The sequence below is a fragment of the Melitaea cinxia genome, chromosome 6 (assembly GCF_905220565.1).
Source record: "Melitaea cinxia chromosome 6, ilMelCinx1.1, whole genome shotgun sequence".
NCBI lineage: Eukaryota > Metazoa > Arthropoda > Insecta > Lepidoptera > Nymphalidae > Melitaea > Melitaea cinxia.
This window is the reverse complement of record NC_059399.1, coordinates 18,693,579-18,718,028: the sequence shown is the minus strand read 5'-3', so window position 1 is coordinate 18,718,028 and position 24,450 is coordinate 18,693,579. Positions and strand designations below refer to the sequence as shown.

General features: G+C 37.6%; 1 protein-coding gene across 1 annotated transcript in view; it reads right to left on the bottom strand.

The window, feature by feature from the left end:
• Positions 1-8,035: 8,035 nt before the first annotated feature.
• The window catches only part of LOC123654448 (mucin-22-like), a 125,120-nt gene continuing 108,705 nt past the window's right edge, over positions 8,036-24,450 (bottom strand). The window contains exons 2-8 of the mRNA XM_045590351.1: positions 16,537-16,690; positions 13,044-15,483; positions 12,762-12,948; positions 12,286-12,458; positions 11,454-11,679; positions 9,764-10,091; positions 8,036-9,302 (exon numbers count right to left, since the gene is read on the bottom strand). Of these exons, the coding sequence (XP_045446307.1) occupies positions 8,891-9,302; positions 9,764-10,091; positions 11,454-11,679; positions 12,286-12,458; positions 12,762-12,948; positions 13,044-15,483; positions 16,537-16,690 (3,920 nt within the window). The 3' untranslated portion in view covers positions 8,036-8,890. The remainder of the gene's footprint in view (positions 9,303-9,763; positions 10,092-11,453; positions 11,680-12,285; positions 12,459-12,761; positions 12,949-13,043; positions 15,484-16,536; positions 16,691-24,450) is intronic.

Here is a 24,450-nt window from a genome sequence, read left to right as displayed (position 1 = left end):
AGTGCACATCAAAAGAATTGAGCGGATCCAAAAAAGATTCATTTATCATTTAACTTACATTAACAATAAATGCAAAAATTTAGAAACTTATGACTCTAGACTAAAGTATTATAATCTCAAACCCTTAAGTACTCGTCGGAAAATAGCGGATGTTTTGACTTTATACAAAATTATACATGGTTTAATGATCTGTCCAAACTTTTTAAGTAAAATTTATTTTAAGATCCCACGTTCTGGTAGTCGTCTGTCAAATATGTATAGCTTTCAATTACCGCATTTTCGTACTAATATTGGACATCATTCGGTTTTATATAGAATTCTGTCATCCTATAATGATTTATGTCCAAACTTTGATATTTTCAATGGCTCCTTGGCCACGGCCAAGAATATCGTTCATAGATTGGTTAAATAGTTTTTTTTAAATAGTTTTTAATATTTATTTTGTGATTAGTTTAAGCTGAACATGTCAAAATTGCATGCTGTGTTCACTGTAATTAGAATGAACATTGTACACCTTTCAAATTGTTACATACACAAACCTTTTTTTATATTGTATCATTCAATTTGTGAACCGAAAAAAAAAAAAAAAAAAAAAAAAAGTTAAGAAAAAAAAAATGTAACCTTAGAATTTTTTTTTTTTTTTTCATTTTATGGGGCGTGTAGTGTGCCTACGATATAACAGTATGTAATCCATTTATTGGAGTAGTAATAAAGTATATTTTCAAGCCTTCGGACGTGTTTAATTTAATAGCCACTGATCTGCACAGTACACGCTACAAAATGGCGGATAACGTAGGTTTTATCGATCCCATCAATATGGGTATCAAATGAAAGTGCTCAACCAGTATAATCAATGTACTATATAAAATTAAAATCCAAGATGGCGGCCTCTACAAAATGGCGGATAACTTAGGTTTTATCAATCCCATCAACATGGGTATCAAATGAAAGGTCTCAACAAGTAGAATACAATTTACTATGCAAAATTGAAATCTAGACATTCACACTGCTGGCTGGCGAGGAATCGTTTCACTGCTCGTAGTTTGTCTTTAATCGACAAAACATATGATAAAAGTACTACTCGCTCACCACTATGAAACCCTAAAACTTAAAAAGTTTTTTTACCTATTTTTACTTTAATTACTTTTGTTTAATTAGTTTTTTTTCAATGAGTTTGCCAAAGAAGTTTCACTTCTGACATGTGTACTTTGTACGCACGCAATTCTTTTATTTATAGTCTATGTATGATGGCTCACATCCTATTACTTTTCTACTGCTTACTGTTTAACCCAAAGACTCCTTGCTATTTATAAGCGCTGGACTCACCATTGAATTAGAGAAAATAAGCTTTAGTTCGTAATTTGAAGCATGCAATGTTGAAATTAATTCGCCGCAACGCTTTGAAAATTAAAATGTAAATAAAAAAGGCAAGGGTACTTAAGAGCCTATGGATGTTAAAACTTATATTTTTTTTAAATAGTTACGTAGTAAAATATATCTTTATATTTAAATACTTGATGTCAATATAGTACTATTATAGACAGACTACACAACTTCTTTAAAAAAAAAAAGAAAAAAAAAGAAAATCATTTAATCCTGACGATCCTTATTTCTAAATAATAATCTTGTAATCTTTAATCTTTAGTAAAATGTCAAATCATTGGGATACTGATATAAGATAGTGTTTAAATCAAATCTGAATTTTTGAAGTGGGTCAAAATGAAGTCCAAAGGAGTCGGTTACAAACATACAGGTGAAGCTAATATAAAGCGTGTATATTTACACGTTTTATATTAGCTTATTATTTACACGCTTTATATTATTTATTCATCTTATGACGATCCTATTGGATTGGATCCTATTGGACGAGTACAACGACAACAAGGAACACGTTGCGAGAATGTAAGGTCTATGCTTCAATTTATGGCTAAGATCTAGACTAGGTAAAACCGAATTAGAAAAACCGAATTATGGGGTTTTTGGGTGTGGAGGGTGGAGGGTGTAGGGGAATCTATACAAGGTAACACTGTCACACCTCAAAACCCCATGGTTATGGAGATATCCATGGTTAAAGTTTTGAGGTTAGAAGAAGAATTTAAAGCTATTATAATACCTTTGAGCTCGTACTGTTTGCATTATGTGACAAATCGACACTTTTAAACAAAATAACGCGTCAGACATAATATTCTAATAAAATTAGTAACATTGAGTGCTAGAATATAGGTTTAGAAATTCGAAAAATACCCAAAACCGAATCGGAGCACCCCACTGTCCACGTGGTCTTGGTCTGTCCTACCCCTAGAGTGTTTTTTTTGTGCCGCGGAGGCGCGGAGGGAGGGCAGCCTTCGCCCGCCGTGCGAAAGCGCGCGAACGAATGCGTAGAGGAGCGGCCGCTGCGGAACGGAGCATGAGTGAGCGGAAGGGCTGCACTTCCCGCAGCGCCGGAGCCAAGCGTTCCTCTAACTTTCGAAATTCTTCTTCTAACATCAAAACTTTAACCATGGATATCTCCATAACCATGGGGTTCTGAGGTGTGACAGTGGTACCAAGGGTAGCGTTCCCCACCCTCTCCCCCCCCCCCTTCCCCCCACGGTCCCGAAATTCGGTTTTACCTAATCTAAAGCTTTACCCAATTTATTATTGCGGGATATATTATACTCGGCGATTTCTTCCAAGATTTGCTTTACTACTAATAAACATTAGTAATATTCTAAAAAAACTAAATGGTAAGGCTATATGTCGTTATAGGCCATTGTCTATATATAATATATAGACAATCGGGGTCTAATTATATTTTCGTTACAAAAAAAAACGCGCTAACGTTCACTCATGCTCCGTTTCGCAGCGAAGGCTGCCTGAGCCGCTCCTCTACGCATTCGTTCGCGCGCTTTCGCGCGGCGGGCGAGGGCTACCCTCCAACCGCGCCTCCGGCTTCAAAAAAAAAAACACGGGGTAAGGCAGACCACGTGGACAGTGGTGCTCCGATTTGGTTTTGGGTATTTCGCGAATTTCTATACCTATATACTAGCACCCCCCCCCCCCCCCCCCATTCACCACCTCTCCCCCCAAACCCCATAAATTAGATCCCGATTGTGTATAGAATAGCCAAAGCATTAATGTATAACGACCACTGACCTGATGGCATCGCATTATTTTGCTGCGTCGTTGAGACAAACGCTGCAAGCAGCAGGCGTATTTAATCTCCAATTACGTAATTTCAACCAGAGTTCAAACCATTCGACTTACATACAGTCATTTTCACGAAACATTTCACTTCACTTTACATGCAAATTATTAAGACGTAAAAAAAAATATCTAAATAAAATTCTATTAAGTCACATATCGTTAATAACTACGATTATTTTTACGATATTTACTAGCGAATACATAAATAAAAGGCGTCCGGAAGAATAACGTCTAATGACTAACGGTCATTATGAGGCACAGGAGTAAGACTGTCATATTAAGGTTGTTCAAATTATTATTAGCCAATTGCACAACGCGCTGAAACCGTTACTCGTACACGTTTTTCAAATCGGTTCTTTCCCTCTGGGAATGTTTTTGGGGATATATTTTTTTAGGGTATTTTCTTGGGAACTCTTCATTCGTCAGAACATAATATATTTTTAATATAAAAAAAAAATTCTTCATTTATCAATCTACGAATATATTTTAGCAATTTATAATATATAATTCCTTACTAAAGCAAAGTATAAGAAGAAAAGGGAAAGTATATAGTATAAAGTCAATTTTTGGTTTAGGGGGTTTTGTTTCGAATTTAGCGCGTACATACAGATAATGTAAATGATTTGACAAGTTACGCGTATTTGAATGTCACTTAAATTAAGCATTTAATTTCATACTCAACTTTATATTTAATTTTTTTTTTTTGTTCTTAAGCCAATCAAATGTTACATGAAATTAATATGAACCAAGATTTAGTAACGTTACCAATTACCGTTAGAAAATATGTTAATATTTATTGACATCTTACATTAAGTTTAAATTTTTTTTTACAGTAAAATTATGAGACGGAAACGCTTTAAAACGCTAAGTTTTACCGGTAAATAGAAGACTTGATTGTCACATAAAACTCTCGTAGATAACCGAGTTCAACTTTAGATAATTTATTTAGACCGGTTGATAATACGTCGTTCACGCCATCTACAGCCTCCGCTCGTACTATTGCTGGTGATAGCGCCACACGATCACTTTGAAAATCAATTCTGTTGTCTTAAAATGACTAGATGAATTACATTTTAATTAGAAATAATTCAGACATTTTAAATAAAAATGTATTCGTATGCGGCCGCCAATAATTTGAATATAGCATGTCTTGCGTTTATCAAACACGTAATATTCAGGTCACACTATGACATGATTGAGATTTCCCTTCAACGACAGTAGCAAAAGACCTTAAACATTATTTATATTATCGTCTTCATCATAAAACAGCAGCAACTCATCTTTACGTGTAAAAGAAAGCACATTAGAACTACATAATTATTGATATCTACCAACAGATGGCATGAGGTGCCGTTTAAATCGCGCTAGCATTTCGTTCAGTTTAAAGTATGTTTGTTTTTACATCATATCCAATCCTTCGCGGCCGGCTTGCCTAAGTGCCCGGCCCCTCTCACCGGTGACGCTGTAAAGGCCACTAGGGCCAACAGCACTCCACAATTCAAAAAAAAAAAAAAAAAAAAAAATCCAAGACGAATTATGAGCTTACAAGTATGCAAGCACAAGTAAACAGGGATAAAACGAAATTTTCTAAAAATGAATCCTAGGTGTATCGATTTATTTCCCCAGAAATCCCCTGAATACTAAATTTCATAAAATCGTTAGAGCCGTTTCCGAGTTTCTGAGATATATATATATAAATATAAATGTGTGTGTGTGTGTAACGTTAGGTTTGAGACACCCTATTTTTGTTTACTTCCAAAAACGGAGGAGGTTCTCAATTCGACTGTATTTTTTTTTATCAGAACTTTTGACCAGGTGGACCGATTTCAACATTTTTTTTTTAATCGAAAGGTGGTGTGTGTCAATTGGTCCCATTTAAATTTATTTGAGATCTAACAACTACTTTTCGAGTTATATCTAATAATGCGTTTTTACTTGACGCTTTTTTCGTCGACCTACGTTGTATTATACCGCATAACTTTCTACTGGATGTACTGATTTTGATAATTCTTTTTTTTTTTGGAAAGGGGATATCCCTAGTTTGGTACCATGATAAGGAAACCAGGATCTGATGATGGGATCCCAGAGGAATCGAGGGAAACTCTCGAAAATCCGCAATAACTTTTTATTGGGTATATCGATTTTGATAATTTTTAATTTAATCGAAAGCTGATTTATTTATTTATTTATTTATTTATTTAAGCATACTAACAATATACATATTTTTACATTGTTATAATAAGCACATTAGGTATACAGTAAGGTCCTTAATACATATATCAATAACTAGCATGCATAACATTCAATTTTTTTCAGCTTGCATAACACAAAATAAAACTATTAATTACTTAAAAAAAGGATTACAAGTAGAATATAAAAAAAGTTTACAAAAGAGAATATTAAAAAAGAAAAAAAAAACTATGTTATTTGTGAAAATGAGCAATAAGTTTCTTTTTAAATGCATTATAATGATCACCAAATATGTCAATGCCTGGTAAATCTTTTGCAATTTTGTTATAATTCAAACACAGTTTAACCACGGGCGCCTGATTTCCCATATGAGTTTTTGATTTTGGAATATAAAAGATGTTATGGATTTTATTTCTTTATTTAGCTAATTTTTTATTTAGCTGATGTTTATCATGTGGTCACATATAAATTTTATCGAGATCTGATAACTACTTTTTGAGTAATCCTGGATAACGCGTAGTTACTTGACTATTTTTTCGTCGATCTACGTTGTATTACTCTTCGATGTAATTGAAGTCGGTTTTTTTTCGTTTGCGAGCAAACACAATTATTATAATTCTAATATATAAAATTCTCGTGTCATGGTGTTAAACATTGAACTCCTCCGAAACGGCTCAACCGATTTTAATAAAATTTTATGGGCATATCGGGTAGGTCTGGGAATCGGCCAATATCTATTTTTCATACCCCTAAGTTGTGGGGGGGGGGGTTAATAACATATATGGCAAAGCAACGTTTGCGGGGTCAGCTAGTATTAGTATAGATATGGCATGCTTAATTTTCCTCTTTCTTCGTTATTTAGCTCAAATTGCTAAACAGCGTGCGGTCTTCGAGTTTAAATTTTGTTATAAATCTATGCCGTTCTTTTTGTTTGAGTTCTGTTTGTTATTATTATTAGATACAGACAAACTCGATGAATTTTATAAGACATAGATGAAGCAGCTTAAAACTAATATATACACTTTTTTTTTAATTGTCATGCTCATCTCTGAAACGAACGTTACAATTTTTAAGAAGAAAATGCACAACTCCATCTATGACTTTTAAAAACAACTATTAACTCGCCAACATGATCAAATTTAAGTTATTTATATCCAAAAAGGGATTGATGATGATGTTTTTGAAATCTCATAGATGGCGCTGCTTTAAAAATGTATGGATATTACTTTTACGCTTCAGCCTGTAATATCCCACTACTGGGCATAGGCCTCTTTCCCCGTGTAGGAGAAGGATCAGAGCTTAATCCATCACGCTGCTCCAATGCGGGTTGGCGGATATATTCCCTACTATGAGTAACGATCGCTATCAGGTGTACATGATAATAACCGGGACCGACGGCTTAACGTGCTCTCCGAGGCACGGTGGGGAGACCCACAAAGATTGCACAAACACCCAGACCACGGCAAACATCTGCATGACCAATACAACTGTTTGTCATGTGCGGGGATCGAACCCGCAACCGCCAGCGCAACAGGTACAATTCATGGCTGAAACCGTTGCGCCAACGCGGCGTCGCGGATATTACTTATATTCATTTAATTATGTTTATTGGCCTAAGTTAGGGGGCACTCATAAAATACGTGAGATGTTTAAGGGCGGGAGGGGGTCGAGTCAAATCTCATCTAATCTTACGTTGGAGAGAGGGCAATATACGGCAATATCGGCAAATATCACGTAATTTTTTTTCTGATTGAAACAAAAAAAAAATTATACTATTTTGGTCCATTTAATCCAGATTGTACATGCTCAAGATTTAATCTTAAGCGATTAATATCATTGACTAATTCGTTCGAAAGAAAATAATTTAATTCATACTTCGACGTTATACATCTACTGACTGTCTGCTTTGTTAATTGTGTTTGATTTCTAGTTTTAACTAGTCGTAAATGAAAGCACGAAGCAGTTTTTTTTTTCTTTTTACAATAACAATCCAACGCGTTTACGTAAGAAACCCACATTTTGAAAAATCTCACGTGAGATTGGGGGATGGGGGAGGGGCTTGAATAAAATCTCACGACATCTCACCAGAGGGGGGGGGGGAACAGAAAATTTAAAAAACACCTCACGTAATTTATGGACGCCCCTTACTTATATTGTGTGATTTTAATAGTGTGAAGCTAGCTTATAAGCATGGTTATTAACATGATAACAACAACATTCAAAAATGCGTCGTTAGATTACACGTTGTTACAGAATGCGTTGAAGAAATAAAGGTTCACTGCTCGTTCCCCGTAGGTGATAGCGTGATAATATGTAGCCTATATGTTGACCCGACTTCTTAATAATATTCGTGCCAAATTTGAAGTAAATCCATGCAGTACTTTTTGAGTTTATCCCGGACATACATACAGACAAAAATTCTAAAAACTATATTTTTGGCTTCGGTATCGATTGTAGATCACACCCCAAGTATTTCTTTTAAAAAATATTCAATGTACAGTTTTGAGTTTCCTACCATTTTATTATATTTTATTATTTAATTACAAACAAAATGTTACATTGTTTTACAAATGCGAGATATTTACTCTGGACCTTAAACATTTAAATATTGATTATGGGTCTCCTCTTACTTCTCAAGGATAAAAAAAATACGATAAAGTATGATTTTATTATTTCATTTATTTTAAAATAAATCATTCAAACGTATCCGGTAATCAGATCATTTAACAATCAAATAGAATTATTCCACTTTAGAGACTAGAAGATAATATTGAACTGAGATTTAAAATGAAGGAAAACTTACTTTCATTAACACTTGTATAAAATTTGTTAAATATTTACAGCAACAATACATAAGAATTAAAAAAAATAAACACTGTCAGCACCATTGTGTGTTTCGATAATAATTAATATTTAAACATATTGTAAAAATATAGACATGACTCCGGGTGTAGAAGAATAAAGGTTAAAATAAAAACATTAATACAAAATCATATCAATAATTATACAACCTCTGTCAAGTTCCGTTGCGAACAAACATACCGGTGCGCTGCTATCGTCCCACAAGACTTACCCTACACTACTGCTATTATTTACATCGTCTCACACCTAGCCACTGTGACACACCAAGACTCACTGCAAACGAATACTGTTATAAATTAATATTATTTACAATATCAACACAGATCTGATGATCGTTTCAAATTAAATCTTAAAGCATCATAGTTTGTCATGACCTCGCTTAGTCGAGATTTCTTTTAATTTCATCACAAAATTTTCTATTTCACAATTTACATAAGGTCATTTTTGAGTTTTTTTTTCTCAGTCTACATACATATATAATTGGAAGTTAGATCAAAAGATGTTGCAATAATTTGTTACTTGAACAGTTAAAAGGAATTTGCGACTTATATTGCTTCCAAGCACTGCACGCCGAGAATCCGATAAAAATCCAATTCCAACCTCCTGGAGACCTCCTGGAGGTATGTAAATCCATTATCAATGTGAACAATAATCAAATGTCACATTCGAATTCCGACACTCGCTTGTTGCGTCCGTCCGGCGTCATTTGGAAATGATTTTCTCTCGTCCCGATCCTCGGAAACCCGCTGAAGCTGTTCCTACTGACGAGCGGGTTCTCTCTCTCCCTCTCTCTGTGAAAACTAGACGTCGACAGCTTCCCATCCTTACGTTCCGTAAAGTTCGTATCGTTAAAGTTTTTTTCGGGAAAATTTCGATCCGGAAAGTTCTTGTCTTGGAAGTTTCGGTCGTTGAACTCTCCGTCGGAGAAGTTCCTCTCGTTGAAGGGCACGTCCCGTATTCCGAAACCTCCCATCCGCGGCGTCCCGATGCTGAATTTGTTTCGGAGCTCCTCGTCTCGTAAATTGAAGGTCCTGTTTTCGAATTTCGGTGGTCCCTTCTGTAACCTGTAACGATAGCGTAATTTAGAAACGACACAATTATCTTCGTTAAAAGGTTTATCGGTTACTTCACACAAATCCTCACTCACACACCTCGTGTCCGCTTAAGTGTTCTATTGGGTACCTGAATCTTAGTCAAATATGCTTTAAAGTTAAAACATTTGATTATAAAGCATACTGGCTTATTAAGGTCGATTTACTTTTGCGATATCAATTAGATGTTCCGAAAAAATTAGGTGTTTGGTAATATATTAGTATAAATTTTGACGACCACTGGCGCAGCGGTCACAGAACTGTTTATTGCGCTTGTCGTCGCGGGTTCGATCCTCGAACACGATAAACGTGCGATGCGTTTGTACCCAGGTATTACGTTAGTTTCCGAACCCCCGACACGTGAGAAAATCCTACCGGACGCCGCCGGGTGTGGAGCGTTTATTACGTATACACGAGCGAACGCGCGAACTCACTCTCGGAAGCAGCGCCGCTCGCGGTCGTACTCGGCCGACAGCCCGTCGTCGTCGTGGATGATGGCCGAGGGGTCGCTGTACACGGAGGACTCCTGGTAGAAGGAGTCCAGGTCCACGTAGTGGCCGTCGGCGGGCTCGTTGTCCAGCAGCTCGGCCAGCTGCGCCTTGAGCTCGGCGAAGGCGGGGCGCTGCGCGGGGTCGGCGTGCCAGCAGGCGCTCATGGCGCGGTACAGCTGCGGCGAGCAGTGCGCCGGCCGCTCCAGGCGGTAGCCGCCCGCCACCGCGCCCAGCACCTCGCGCCCCGACATCGCGGCGTACGGCGTCGAGCCTGCGGGCCGAGTAGAAATTTTTTCGTCTTCCTTAGAAGGACCAGACCAGGCATGCCTGATCAGGACTAGATAAGGCTTGTAACGCAGATGATTGGTCTGGACTGATCAGGATGAGATGAGATTTCCTGATCGGGTCCAGATCAGGAAATTAAAATTTATTTCATAATCTACTTCTAATAATTAACTACTAATTAACTATTTCCTATTACTTACGACTGCTCCACTGTGTAGAAATAGGACTCCCTGCTAGTGTCCTGATAACTGTATATATACTAAGTGCGCCTAAAAACATTAATAGCGCGATTCAGGCTCAGTTCGCGTAATTTCTTTCAGGTTATCCTGATCTGGACCGGACCGGGTCCTGATCCATTATGCCTTACCATACTTGATTATATTTTACATCAGGCTATCCTGATTTGGACCGGACCGGGTCCTGATCCATTATGCCTTACCATACTTGATTATATTTTACATCAGGCTATCCTGATTTGGACCGGACCGGGTCCTGATCCAGTATGCCTTACCATACTTGATAATATTTTACATCAGGCTATCCTTGTCTGGACCAGACCTGGTCCTGATAGAGCTTGCCGGATCTGGCATGCCTCATTCTATCCTGATCCGGTCTAGATACATGATCTGGTTGAGCCTGACCTTTTTTCTAGTCGGGGGGGCGGCTCGGGTTAGCGTTTATTATGTACCTACCTAGTGTTCAATTGTAGCTATTTTGAAATAGTTTATGTGCTACGATCGGTTTTTTTTATTTTATTTATTTATTCTTTATTTAGATTTAATTGTTTTTATTGGTAGGCAACTGATATCAGTGACGCACTCGTCCTATGGTTTGCTTGAAAACCAGTGTTAGGTACCATTTTTGCTATGGTGATCTAACTAATGCCGAACCGAACCAATTTGGCACATGAAATGCTTACTATAGTCGTTTTAAACGATTGTTTTTGTCTCTTATGTGTGATCAAATAAACGTTTTTTCTTTACCTTTCTTTTTCTTTCTACGATTTCTTTTTTTTTTTAATGTAACCTTTTTTGACGTTCCGTATGTATAATCACCTTATGGTGAAATAAATATTTTCATTTCATTGCCACCGACTATTTAGGGGTGAATTCTAGGGCATTTACTAGTGTCGCGGAGAGCACGTTAAGTAGTCGGTCCCGAATTATATCACAAACACCTGCTTACTCGTAATAGCCAACTCGCAGTGGAGCGTGGTGGACTAAGCTCCGACCATCCTCCTACACGGAGAAGGCACATGCCCAGCAGCGGCCTGTTACAGACGGAACCAAATCAAACAGCAGGACCCAGTCGAGCGACCACGCCGGCCGGTAGCTGCCGCAGCACGTACCGAGCGTGACGATCTCCCAGAGCAGGATGCCGAAGGCCCAGACGTCGGTGTGGTGGCTGTACACGTTGCACAGCAGCGCCTCGGGCGCCATCCAGCGCACGGGCAGCGCGCCGCGGCCGCCGCGCGCCGCCGCGCCCGCCGCGCGCGACAGCCCGAAGTCCGCGATCTTGCACAGCTTGTTGTGGTCCACCAGCACGTTGCGGGCCGCCAGGTCGCGGTGCACGATCTGCGCTCAGGGACACAGCAGCTATGAAAACGCGATTGTTTCCTAACATATCCCGAATTACTGCTATCAGAAAATGCACGGAATATTTTAATATTATTCTATGTTATGTAAGCGGTCCTCCGTTAATCGCGTGACATTTTTAGCAACTTTTTACCCCCTGATCCGCCTTAGCTATGCAGTAACGTTTAACACTACCCATTACATTTATATTACGTGAATTTTTTATATAAAGTAAATTGAAATTTTGGAATATTATTTTTAAATACTAATTAATTAATTTTTATGTATGCTAGATTATACATATATAAATGAATTTGGGAAAATTGAGTATCGTGATAACGATATATAGACAGACATTAAGATTCCTAGTTATGTATTTGTTTTTGTATTTATTTGGTAATAAATTGCGCGTTTAACGAAATGTAAAGAAACATGATGTCCCATTACAGACTTCTCTCCTACTTATGATATTCCATGATTTTTTTTCTGGTCCACTTCTATATATACTTGTACTATTTTATTATATCTCGAAACCGCTAGCGAGTAAAAGACTTGATACTTAAGGCATTACAAAATATAGAGGAAACAAAAGCGCGTAGAGCGTACCCCCTTGGAGGCGATGTAGTCCATGCCCCGCGCCACGCAGTAGGCGAACACGGTGAGGTCGCGCGAGGTGAGCGCGCCGCTGCCGCTGAACCGGTCGGGGCGGGAGCGGCGCTCGCGCAGGTACGTCAGCAGCTTGCCGCACATCACGTACTCCATTATCAGCAGGTACGGCTCTGGAGTTGAGGAACTTCAATTAAATTATTTATTACATATGAAAATATTTATTTATCGACAAAAATTAAACAAAAACAAAAAACGTTAATGTGGCAATATCAACAATCAATTAAAATAAAATTTACATCTAAGCATTTGGTGATGTTATTATTATTATTATTTGGTATTGTAGCTAGTGTTATTCAGCAACCTTAAAAAGGCTTGAGTCAAGACAACGATCAAAACAATACCGTCACCTAGTTCATGTCAGTAAACAATACGATAAGTTATCGTTTTACGTTTAATGTTGAAAACTAACCCACCTTGCTCAGTACAGCAACCTAAGAGCGTGACCACATTTGGATGCGTCCCAATCTTCTGCATGATGTAAATTTCGTGCAAAAGTTCTTGTTTTTCTTTTTGTGACGCAGATTCCTTTATAGTTTTTACAGCGACTAACCGAGTCAGCCCATCGTGGCCGTTCAAGTCGTCCGCTTCCGCTTTCCATACCTGAAAATATATTTTTAGACCATGGTAGACATCATTATCTCTATTTTAAAGAAAGTATATCTACGTGTGTTATAAAATTTCTTTTAAAATTTTACCTGTCCGAAATTTCCTTGTCCCAGTAAAGTTTGTAACCTTAGTTTGTTTCTTGGAAATTCCCATTTTTGGTCGGGTTTACTCGGTGTAGGTAGCGGAGGGCGCGCTACGGGAGTTATCGGTGACTCCTTTTTAATATCACCACCCTCTTCGAAATAGCCTTCGTATTCGGTATCGATTTCTTTAGTTTTCTTGTTCAGAAGATTTCTTAAAACGAACGCTACGACGGCTATGACCGGAAGAAACCCGAGACCAGCTAGTACATACGAAGCAGTGTAAGTTTTTTCTGCTTCAATTACAACCTCTTCATTTTGAGAATCATCACTTTCGATCAGATTGGTTTTATTGTCTAATGCAGTGGGGTTTGGTTCACTAGAATTTTGTAAAGTTAATATGAGAGGCTTAGAACTCGATTTTGACGAAGTTCGTGACGTAACAACGAATGGTTTCAAAACATTTTCAGTCGGGTCTACGGTTTGCGTTGTTGGTATTGTAGTTAAGAAAGTAGCCGGGCTGGTAGTTTCTGTTCCTTTGGGGGTTGTTGTTAAGCTGGCGAACGTTGTCGTGGACACGGTAGTGGTGGAAGTAGTCGTAGTCGTTGTAGTGGGTCTACGACGTCGCACTTTGTTTCTTGGTTTCAACGTTACCGCAGTCGTCGTATTTTCATAATCATTTGGTCTAAATAAAGTAGCTAATCTGTCGGACACTCTAGAAGTTGTCATTTCTGGTTTAATATCTTGCACACTTCGTTCACTGTTTTCAGCCTCTAGTGGCTTTTGAGTTAAAGCCGCAGGTGTTGAACTTGGAATGGAATTTAGCGGACCTTTAGTTGTTGTTGTTCTTATTCTAATCCTATGCCTGAATGATCCAAGCGTTGTAGTTGCGGAAGGAGTTGTTTCTGTGTCGTTTATTAAAACTACCTTTGGAATTGTAACATTTTTTATTTCTTCGTTACTTCCTGTTACAGTATTGTTATCTGATTCTCTTACCAAAGAATCTGTTTTGTTTTGACCTTTAATAGAAGACGTTATCGATACGGATGTAACGACAGCAGTGTAAACGGAAGTTGAAGCTTTCTCAGTTGTTGTTGTATTAGTTATTTCATTTAATACATTTTCAGTACTGGAGATAGTGTTCAATCTCGAAGGACGTCTGCGTAAATTAGAATATACTCGTGTGTAGTTTTTTGGAGTGGTAATATTTGTTCTGTTTGTAGGAACATCTTTTGTAAAATTGCTATTGACGTTTATAGTGGGATCTTTTGCAAGTGATGTGCCATTGACAGGCGAGTTTTCTTTGGTTTTGTCTAAATAAACTAAGGTAGCGTTTTGTGTGTTGGACTCAGTTTCGTTCATTAGAGTAAGTGGTTCTGGTTTTAGAGTAGACTGTGTTGTACTTGAATACTTCCTATAGGCATTAACTAATCCTACGTGCCGCGCTGGTGCGGGACCTTTTACCGTGTTTCTAATTTTATTTTTTTCTATTGTATTTTTTACAACAGACACATCCATGTCCTCATTAATTTCTTCTTCTCCTGCACTATTGTTCTTATATTTTTCCGTTGCAGAATATCTCGAGTTAAACTTTCGTTTCTCTAAAGGCGCTGCTATAAAATTAACTGATTTAGTTGATGCCGAAAGCGAGGGAGAGTTAGTTAAGTTATCATTGATTCCTTGGCCTCCAATCTTCTGACCAAAGTAAATAAATGGTGCCATTTCTTCGTCGGGTAATTCAGTTTCAAGAGGACGGAAGTGATTGTAAATCTCCTCCGACATAAATAAAGTTTGATTTCCTTTTTCTTTATCACTCTCTAACTTTTCAGCTCTTGTGTTGTGAATTTCTGTGCTGTTTGCTATAACATTAGTTTCTAGTTTTTCTTCCTTCCCCAGTTTATGTGACACAGTAGTCGATTTATCTTTCTCTTCGACTGATGAAATCGTTGTCGTCTCTGTATTATATTTAGTGTCATCTTTAACTTCATTACTGGACGCTACTTTATTGAAGTCTGGATGGTTTTGAGTTACATTATCTGTGTCTGAATAATTAAGCAAATAAAGTCCGTGATTAGATTCGTCGACCTGAAACTCTTCTTCCGGATCTACTTCAACTTCTTTATCGAGGCCTTCTAGTTTATCTGGCGCAATATAGACAACAGCACTTCCTGTAGTTGTTTCAACTGTGATGGTTTTATTGCTTTGCTCCTTTCTTCTATTATTTAAAAATCCCGCCCTGCTTTTGTTTTCTTGATATAATACTCTAGGTATGAACAGATGGCGTATTTCATGCGGTTTAATATCCTGTCGTATTTCTTTGTTGCCTTCTCGGGAGACTAGCTTCAAAGTAGGTGCAATAGCTTCATTGCTGGAGTTTTCAAACGTTATCCTCTTCACAACGGTGCTGTTCGAATCCCTTATTTCTAACTGAGCAAACGTCGCGTTACTCCTGAAAAAGATAACATTTAATTTAGCTACAGGTATAATTAAGAATATCAGTATGTAGTCTTTCGACTAATTGGAAGGTTCCTTATCTATATTCGCAGGGCGCGGGCGTAGGTTATACTCGCACTCTTTACAATATTATGTAGGTAGTACTTAAAAAGATTATAACGAAATTGTAACGTCCACCGAACACGTGTCTATCGTGTGGCGGAGGGAGTAACTCAGAGCAGTGCCTAGGACTTGCGACCCAGGTGTAGGTTTAAGGAGGCCTCCTTTGGGATGCGCATCAACGCTCACCTTCACTGCTCGAATTATACGTCCCGCCTAGCCACATTAATCGTAATAGATAACAATTAATTCGTTTGCACAAATTAATTATTGAACGAGTCTAGGTTAAGCTACTAGCAGGATACGACAAGTATATCGTGCCAAGCCAGAGCCAAGACTGCCTTAGCGGCGGTTGCACCGTTCGTTTCGTACACGTCAGAATAACTCGAGTAATATAATAAATGAGGGTAGATGACTATCGAACGATGTGCTAGGTGGCGCGATCGTCGCATCTGTTGTTTATAATTTCTTTTCTAATTGCGTATGAGAGTACTAGTGTTGACAAGTAAAATAATTCGATACATAAACAAACAAGTCATCATATTTTTTATTTTGTTGATAACGATAAACTAATGTTTTAATTAATTTGACATTAAATTAGTTTATCAAGAAAATTCATTATATGCGTAAACCGTAGTACGGGTACGTACTTATAAAAATGTGAATGTAAGTTTGTTTGTTACGCTTTCACGCGAAAACCACTTAACCGGTCATCATGAAACTTTGTACACATATTCTTGGAGGTATTAGAAGTAATATTGGATACTTTTTATTTAAAAAAATCAATGCGAGCGAAGCCCGGAAAAAAGTTTGTATATCATATTTTCGACAGTTTTTCAGGACGGACGGGTAGACGAATATATTCGATCCTTTCTCGCTCCATAGCGATTAAACTAGCAACAGATTCTAAATAACCAAAAGTAAGACCGCAAGATGCAGTAGATCGTACTTGTGCGGCTTGTGCGCGGTGGCGGCCAGCGTGTGGATGTGGCTCACCAGCCTCCCGGCCAGCAGCTGTCTCCGCCGCGCCGCCAGCACAGACAGCAGCTGCGAGTCGCGCGTCGCGTTCGCGCTGCTCTGAGTCGTCGTGCGTCGCGCGCCGCCTGCAACCGAGACGTGTGCGGTTTACACTTTGAAGACCACTTGGACACTTCAGTTGGCTTAATTACGTTTGTAGACCCTCTCACGCGTTGTGGAATGATCGTAGTTTATACCAAATAAGAATATGAGAATAAGTTTTGATAAGATTAGACATTTATAAATAATGCGGCAATTAAAGAATTACAATATACATAATTATAGTAGAGTGATTATATGACGAAATATGTCTAAATAAACGTACCTTTGAATAAGCGTAAATCTCAGACTTTTAATCATATAAATTATAGGTCAAACAGAGGATGGTGACATTAAAAAAATACAGATACTTAAAAACATCTTTAGTCAACGAAGCCTCGCAAACCATCTCTAATTACCCTAAAACTAATCCTAGACAAGGTATAATTTCATCGCCACAAATCGTCGACCTCAAGTCTGATTGCGTGACAGTAATTAGCTGTAATCAAGCGTCGCTTCTGTCCTTCTCCTCAAAACGAGACAATGCGCCGAGATGAAATGCAAACGAGCAGATTGTCTTCGCTTTGACATGACACGACAGAATTAAACAGAACATTATGTAGGCGTCGTTAACATTTTCTTTCATATTAATGAAATTTCCGATCACAAAGAGACGCGGGGTCGAGAGTTCGCCGTCTTGCTCAAGTTATTTGATGATTTAAATAGAAAAATAAATGATACATGTAGATAAGATATGACCGTAGCGATCCATTACTTAAAGTATGTTCAATTTGATCTAGCTCAGCTAGTCGTTTTTATCGTAGCTTTCAGTCTGATGCTTCTATAACTAATTCCTAATCATTGGTTACACGTAACGAAGTTAGTCATACATGCTTGTGCGACGTGAGCGACGCAGACGAGATTGCGGGTATAAATAAAACATTTGCAGACTAATAGGAAACCTGACAGATGATAAGACCAATGATGAAAGTCGAGTGAGTCAAGCATCTGAAGACAGTTGGGAAAATTTGACACGAGTGGCGCATGCGCAGTGAAATTCGAGCACCGACACGCGAGATTTCTAATAAGCAAAAACAAGATTACTTGTAATTACTCTAAACTATTAAATTATCGCTATATTAAACTTCAACAAGAAATTAATTACTTTCATGAAGATTGCTATCCGCTTGTCAACTAGAAAATACAGATTAATTATATTATTTAAAAAATATTTCTAAACAAGCAAAAACTACTAAATTACTAGTCTTCACTACTATTGTTGCCCTGTATCAGCCTGCTGACAGGGAATGTTAATTATGCGAACATTAACCCTAAACTCATGTCCTACGAGTATTATTCAACATTTTAGGTTATAATGAAAGTACAATATTAGATCACGTAGTATCGCATATCTGTTATGAATAGACGTAAACTATGTATTATAACGTAACGTACGGTAACTGTTAATCCTATTTATATTTAAAAACCTTATCTTAACAACTCATTCCAGGCCTCTTTCCCCATGTAGGAGAAGGATCAGAGCTTAATCCACCACGCTCCAATGCGGGTTGGCGGATATATTCCCTACTATGAGTAACGATTGCTAGCAGGTGTACCTACATGATAACAACCAGGATCGTCAGCTTAGCGTGCTTTCCGAAGCACGGTGGGGAGACCCACAAGGACTAACAACCACACTGGAAATGAATATTTGTATGAACACAAACATCCACTACAAGCAGGTATCGAGCCCGCAACCGTCAGTGTTTAGGCGCCGCCGACACGGCACACATACCATTACACCAGAGCGGTCGTCATTCAGTCCACCTTACAGTTAAAATCTTTTTATTTAATGATTACGCGTTTGTTGTCTGTAACGAACCGATCAACGATCAGCGACTTGTAGAGAAAACACAAAACAATTAACCTTTAATTCGATTACACATTGTTTTACATTTAACCTTTTCATTTTTTAATTAATTCGACAAAAGTGATTACAGTCATTGTTTATTAACAGTTATATTAGACAGAAACCGTAATACTGAAGATAATATTTAGTCATACAAGAATTATTTACTTGTTTTATTATCGCCTTACTTCATTCTTTCTAAATCCATTCCATTAACCTCAAAGAATCGTATACTACTTTTTCCTAGATTATAACCCTGCACTGACAGCAACAGCGACTCTAAGACTACACAGGCATGGTACGAGTACATGTAGGTACAGCGCTATCAACCTGTTTCAAAGAGCGCCCTATTTATATAATTACTCAAAACAGATTGTTCGAAATATAAATTTAACTAATATTCTAAACATTTTAACTCAGTTCATTTACGTACTCTAATCTCGAAGGGAAGGAATTCAGTCTCAATTAGTAAATAGTCGTCGCAGCGGCTGCCGCTCACATTCCTAGCTCCAAGCTCGGAGCTCGAAATAGGGGTGTGAAAAATTAATAAATTTTTATAATAATCGAATATTTTTTCATATAATCGAGTACGCGAGTGCGATTTTTAATTAATCGAATATTACGGAAAAGAAAATGATAATTCAATTTATTCTTGCAGTTTTGGCATCGATTATCTTATCGAAAGTTGAGCTAAAAAAAGTCTGCCGATTTTTTTTTATATAAATCGACTATAATAGTCGAGTAGTCGAGTACTGTAGTAATCGCTTACCTTAGATTATAGATACAGCAACAGAAGCATCGCGGGCGCATTGGCGACCCCATTCCCAATCCCCACACGAGCTCTGGCCACCCTTACCCAGGAACACAATACTACTTGAAAACAGTGTTATTTAGCTGTGTTATCTTCTGTCAGGTCGAGGTACTTCCCCAGTACGGCTGCTCCATATTTTGAGCAGGAAATTTACTGCTGTGTCCTACCTCAGTAGATTCAAATATAATTGTGTTTGCTCGCAAACGAAAAAAAAACCGACTTCAATTACATCGACGAGTAATACAACGTAGATCGACGAAAAAATAGTCAAGTAACTATGCGTTATCAAAGATTACTCAAAAAGTAGTTATCAGATCTCAATAAAATTTATATGTGACTACATGACAAACATCAGCTTTCGATTAAATTAAAAATTATTAAAATCGATACATCCGGTAAAAAGTTATTGCGGATTTTCAAGAGTTTCCCTCGATTTCTCTGGGATCCCATCATCAAATCCTGGTTTTCTTATCATGGTACTAAACTTGGGATATCTTCTTTCAACAAAAAAAGAATTATCAAAATCAGTACACCCAGTAAAAAGTTATTGCGGATTTTCAAGAGTTTCCCTCGATTTCTCTGGGATACCATCATCAGATCCTGGTTTCCTTATCGTGGTACCAAACTAGGGATATCCCCTTTCCAACAAAAAAAAGAATTATCAAAATCGGTATATCCAGTAGAAAGTTATGCGGTATAATACAACGTAGGTCGACGAAAAAAGCGTCAAGTAAAAACGCATTATTAGATATAACTCGAAAAGTAGTTGTTAGATCTCAAATAAATTTAAATGGGACCAATTGACACACACCACCTTTCGATTAAAAAAAAATTGTCGAAATCGGTCCACACGGTCAAAAATTAAAGTAAAAAAAAAAAAAATACAGTCGAATTGAGAACCTCCTCCTTTTTTGGAAGTCGGTTAAAAAATATACAATTGCTTATTAATCGATTATTTTAAAAGTCGCATCCCTAGCCGGATGCCCTAATTGTGCGGCTCGAGCGTTTCACAACGAGCTCATCGGCGCGACTCATTTCAATATTGGTAACAGACTCAGATGCAGAACTGTTTCTTGAGTGAACATACATTGAGTGAGATTTCCAAATAAAACAATTTGCAATAAAACAAACACAAACATATGAAAGCGATTGGCCTTTGTTTATTACAGTCAATTGTTAACATTTTGCAAAATTGTCAAAAGGAGCAAATATGAATAATTCTCGTACTACTTCTTCATATAATATATTAATACGCTAAGGTTAAGATTTTTGCCTCCCTTTTTTTTTTAAAAAAAAACCTTACAAATACTCCATATAAATTATATATCATTTCATAGACAATTGCATGCTCTACCGGCATCCACAACCAAAAAATTTAGAATTGCGTTTGTTTTTGTAAATTAATTAATTATTAAAATTATTTACTATGAATTATTCGCACGGGTGTTGCTAGTTTTAGATATCTCTATTTCGAAGTATATTTTAGTATCAGAAAATATATTTCTTATTTAAAAAATGTAAATTGATGAAAATTTACATGAATACAAAATCAACAGTAGGTATAAAATGTATAATTGTTGAGGCGGTCGTCGATGGTGATTGCTCAATACTCACGAGAAGCCAACGCTATGGGAATTTTAATTTCGCAAGCCGCTAAAGTTCAGAAACGTCTTCTACAAACAACGGTGTCCCTGAACGCGCGGGTGATAAGGTGGCGGGAGCGGCGCTAACGGCCTTCAATATCATTGCTACTATCAGTGACTTACCCCTTACCTAATAACTTTATTAATGACCGGCCAATAACGATCAAAGCGGTAAATAAACTTTTATAGACATCAATTTTAAAGAAGAAGGATAAACTAGGAGGTGAGGCAGGCTTTTAAGACAATCAAAACCTGATAAGGTCAAGATAATTTAAAAACGGCTCAGTGCGAGTCCCAGCGGCTAATGGTCCCATTCGATCGATTTTAATACTAAGTTTCTTTTAAGATCAAGTCATAAGGGCCGAATAACAACTCTTTTATGCTCATTTTTTTTTATTGGTAACAAATGCTAATTTATTATTAAAACGACTAAAATAAAATGTTTTATCTAAGAAATTACAAAAGTATATATTGACTTGGACCAACATTTGCCTCGTAATAATTAGGGAGAACAGAACGACAAAAGAACCTAACGCACGCCTACGTAAATGCATCCAGTAAAACCCCCAAACACTCCTAACGATTTGTTATTTCGGTGAAATAGGTGTGAGGTGCTAATGATGCCTAGTTAGAAGCGGTATATTTCAAAGTTGGTTAACTTCTCTACCGTCTCGTAGTCCGTGTGCTCCAGCGTCCCTTCGCTTGGCCGTCTGCGGCGACCGAGTCTCCTTTCTATTATAATTAATATTAATACTAACGCGAGCGTATTGATGGCATTTCATTGTATCGCGGTCACCTAATGAGCACAATATTCATAATTTATAAGCTCTTAGAAATCGGTAATTAAATCGGTAATTTGGATTTGTTAGTGATAATAGTGTCATTATTTTCGTGGTAATATTTTCTATCGAAACATTTTTTATAAACTTTTGTTATTTTGGAAAAAGACAAAATAATACTTCAATTACATTATATTACTATCACGTCTATGTAATATCTCCATATACTTAATAATGTTCATGAGTTAAACATTTTGGATACAACTCCGCCGTACGCAACTCCCGCGAATGTTGTAAACAGCGCTATCACACCTTCACAACGCACGCGCTTCCCACGTCACTGTCTCAATGCAAAGAATGCGATACACATTTGTAAGGTTAACAAAAACTGAGAGATTACGCAGTTCGCACTGTTAGCTGCAGCGCGGTGAAGAAAGGTTTTTCCTAATCTTTACAAAAACAGTAGCTCCAATAACAGTTCCTTGGTTTTCTCTCACTTACATAACGCTTAGTTGAGGCAGCTGACCCTCGTGATATAATCTTTGTAAATATTATATTGTCAACAAAAACAGCCAGTCGAGTTTTACAGCTTAAAATACAGCAAAAAATTACAAAATCCATTGTTGAATTTTTGCGAAAAGTCATTAATATTGCAGACGGACGCAATTGTAAGTTACGTCATTTACGTGAAATATTACAAAAAATGTCTTTTCCACTTTTTTTTACAGCTCTGGGGGCAAACGAGCAGACTAAACCGTCTGGCTACCGGCGCCCGGACACCTGCTTGCTACATAAGAGGGGTTGCGGGTGCGTTGCCGGCCTTTAGGGAAAAGATGTCTGTACACTCGACGCTTGAAAGCCTCCAAATTATAGAGCTCAAGGAAAACCTCAGGAGCAACTAAGTAAAAATTCTAATATATAAACAAGTAAGCGATAGACTCTGGTATTAGAAAACTAAGCATGTACACACGACGTGTCTACACACTTATATTGAAAAGAATAGAGCGAGAACAAGCAAGTTGTAATCAATACAGAGACGCCGCGTTGGCGCAACGGTTACAGCCATGGATTGTATCAGTTGCGCTGGCGGTTGCGGGTTCGATCCCCGCACATGACAAACATTTGTATTAGCCATATAGGTGTTGGCCGTGGTCTGGGTGTTTGTGCAGTCCTTGTGGGTCTCCCCACCGTGTCTCGGAGAGCACGTTGAGCCGTCGGTCCCGGTTGTTATCATGTACACCTGCTAGCGATCGTTATCCATAGTGGGAAATATATCCGCCAACCCGCATTGGAGCAGCGTGGTGGATTAAGCTCTGATCCTTCTCCTACATGTGGAAAAAGGCCTATGCCCAGTAGTGGGATATTACAGGCTGAAGCGATAAATCAATACAGACGTTGAGGCAGTAGGTATGTATGTTGGTATGTTGTTTATGGTATGTTTATATTTTCGTAATAATGAATCATTAAGTAACGTTTACATACGAAAGCCGCTTTCCTTTCTGTAAAGCAAGCATTAAACATACACAGTACACGAGTGTAACAATCAGCTGAGCTCGCACGAGACACATTCCTGGCATTGTATAGAATTTTCACTGAAGCGACGACAAGCATCTCCTCACATTACGTTGTAATATGTGTTATTTACATAAGAACACCCGCAAGATAGTAAGAGCTTTGTATGTTGTGTTTAAATCAGAATACTCTCTCAATGAGCACATTGACTTGAATAATAGGTAACAAATACCGTGACATCAGCGAAGTGAGATATTTGTGTAGTTATTTAAAGCATTAAGTCCAGCCTTTTGATTTTGCTTTGAATGTAAATTAATACTTCAATAGGAAACTACTTACTTTTGTTTTACACAGTCATATATAGTTTGGGTAATATAAATGGTTCCCATTAGTTTTATAATAAGATACACGATTACATACTCCTCTGTTTACTTTACAATTTATTCAGAATCTGACTAGCCCGTTGGCGCAGTTTGTGGTGGCCCTGCTTTCTGTGCCGCGGGTTGCGGGTTCGATTCCCGCCTGAGTCTGGGTGTAATATTTGTATTATATATGTATTATTTCTATGTATATTTATAGTTATAACAGTCGGCTGTTACCTGTAATACAAGCATTAAGTTGCTTATCGTAGGAACAGACGACCGTGTGTGTATGTTAAAAGACATTTATTTATTTATTTATTATTAGAAGTGCGCGATTCGTCCCTAGTCTGCACATTTCTACCCAGTGCAGCCGAAACTCACAACACTCGCTTGGCTTGGCTCGGTCGCAGCGAACCCTTAGTCTAGTCTAGTGTCCCTCGGAATTATATCGAGCGTCGATTATATCTCGTAATAAGAAAATAAAATTATAAATGGAATTATAGATGAAAGGGAAATTTTAATGTTCAGTAAATTATCAAGTTACGAACCGTTATGCTGGAGATTTGGATAATGTAGGCTTTCAGCGCTCAATACAACTTATTGAATTGTGTCTGTCTGTAAAATCAAAACTTAACTATTTATATATAGAGAAAATAATGACATGCAATTAAAACAAGTTTCTTAAACATGATACAAATTTTACAATTCACAACTTAAAAACTAAATATTTACAGATAGTTTTGGTACAAATCATGTCCGCGTGGAATTGTGCCAAGAATGCTGGCAGCATT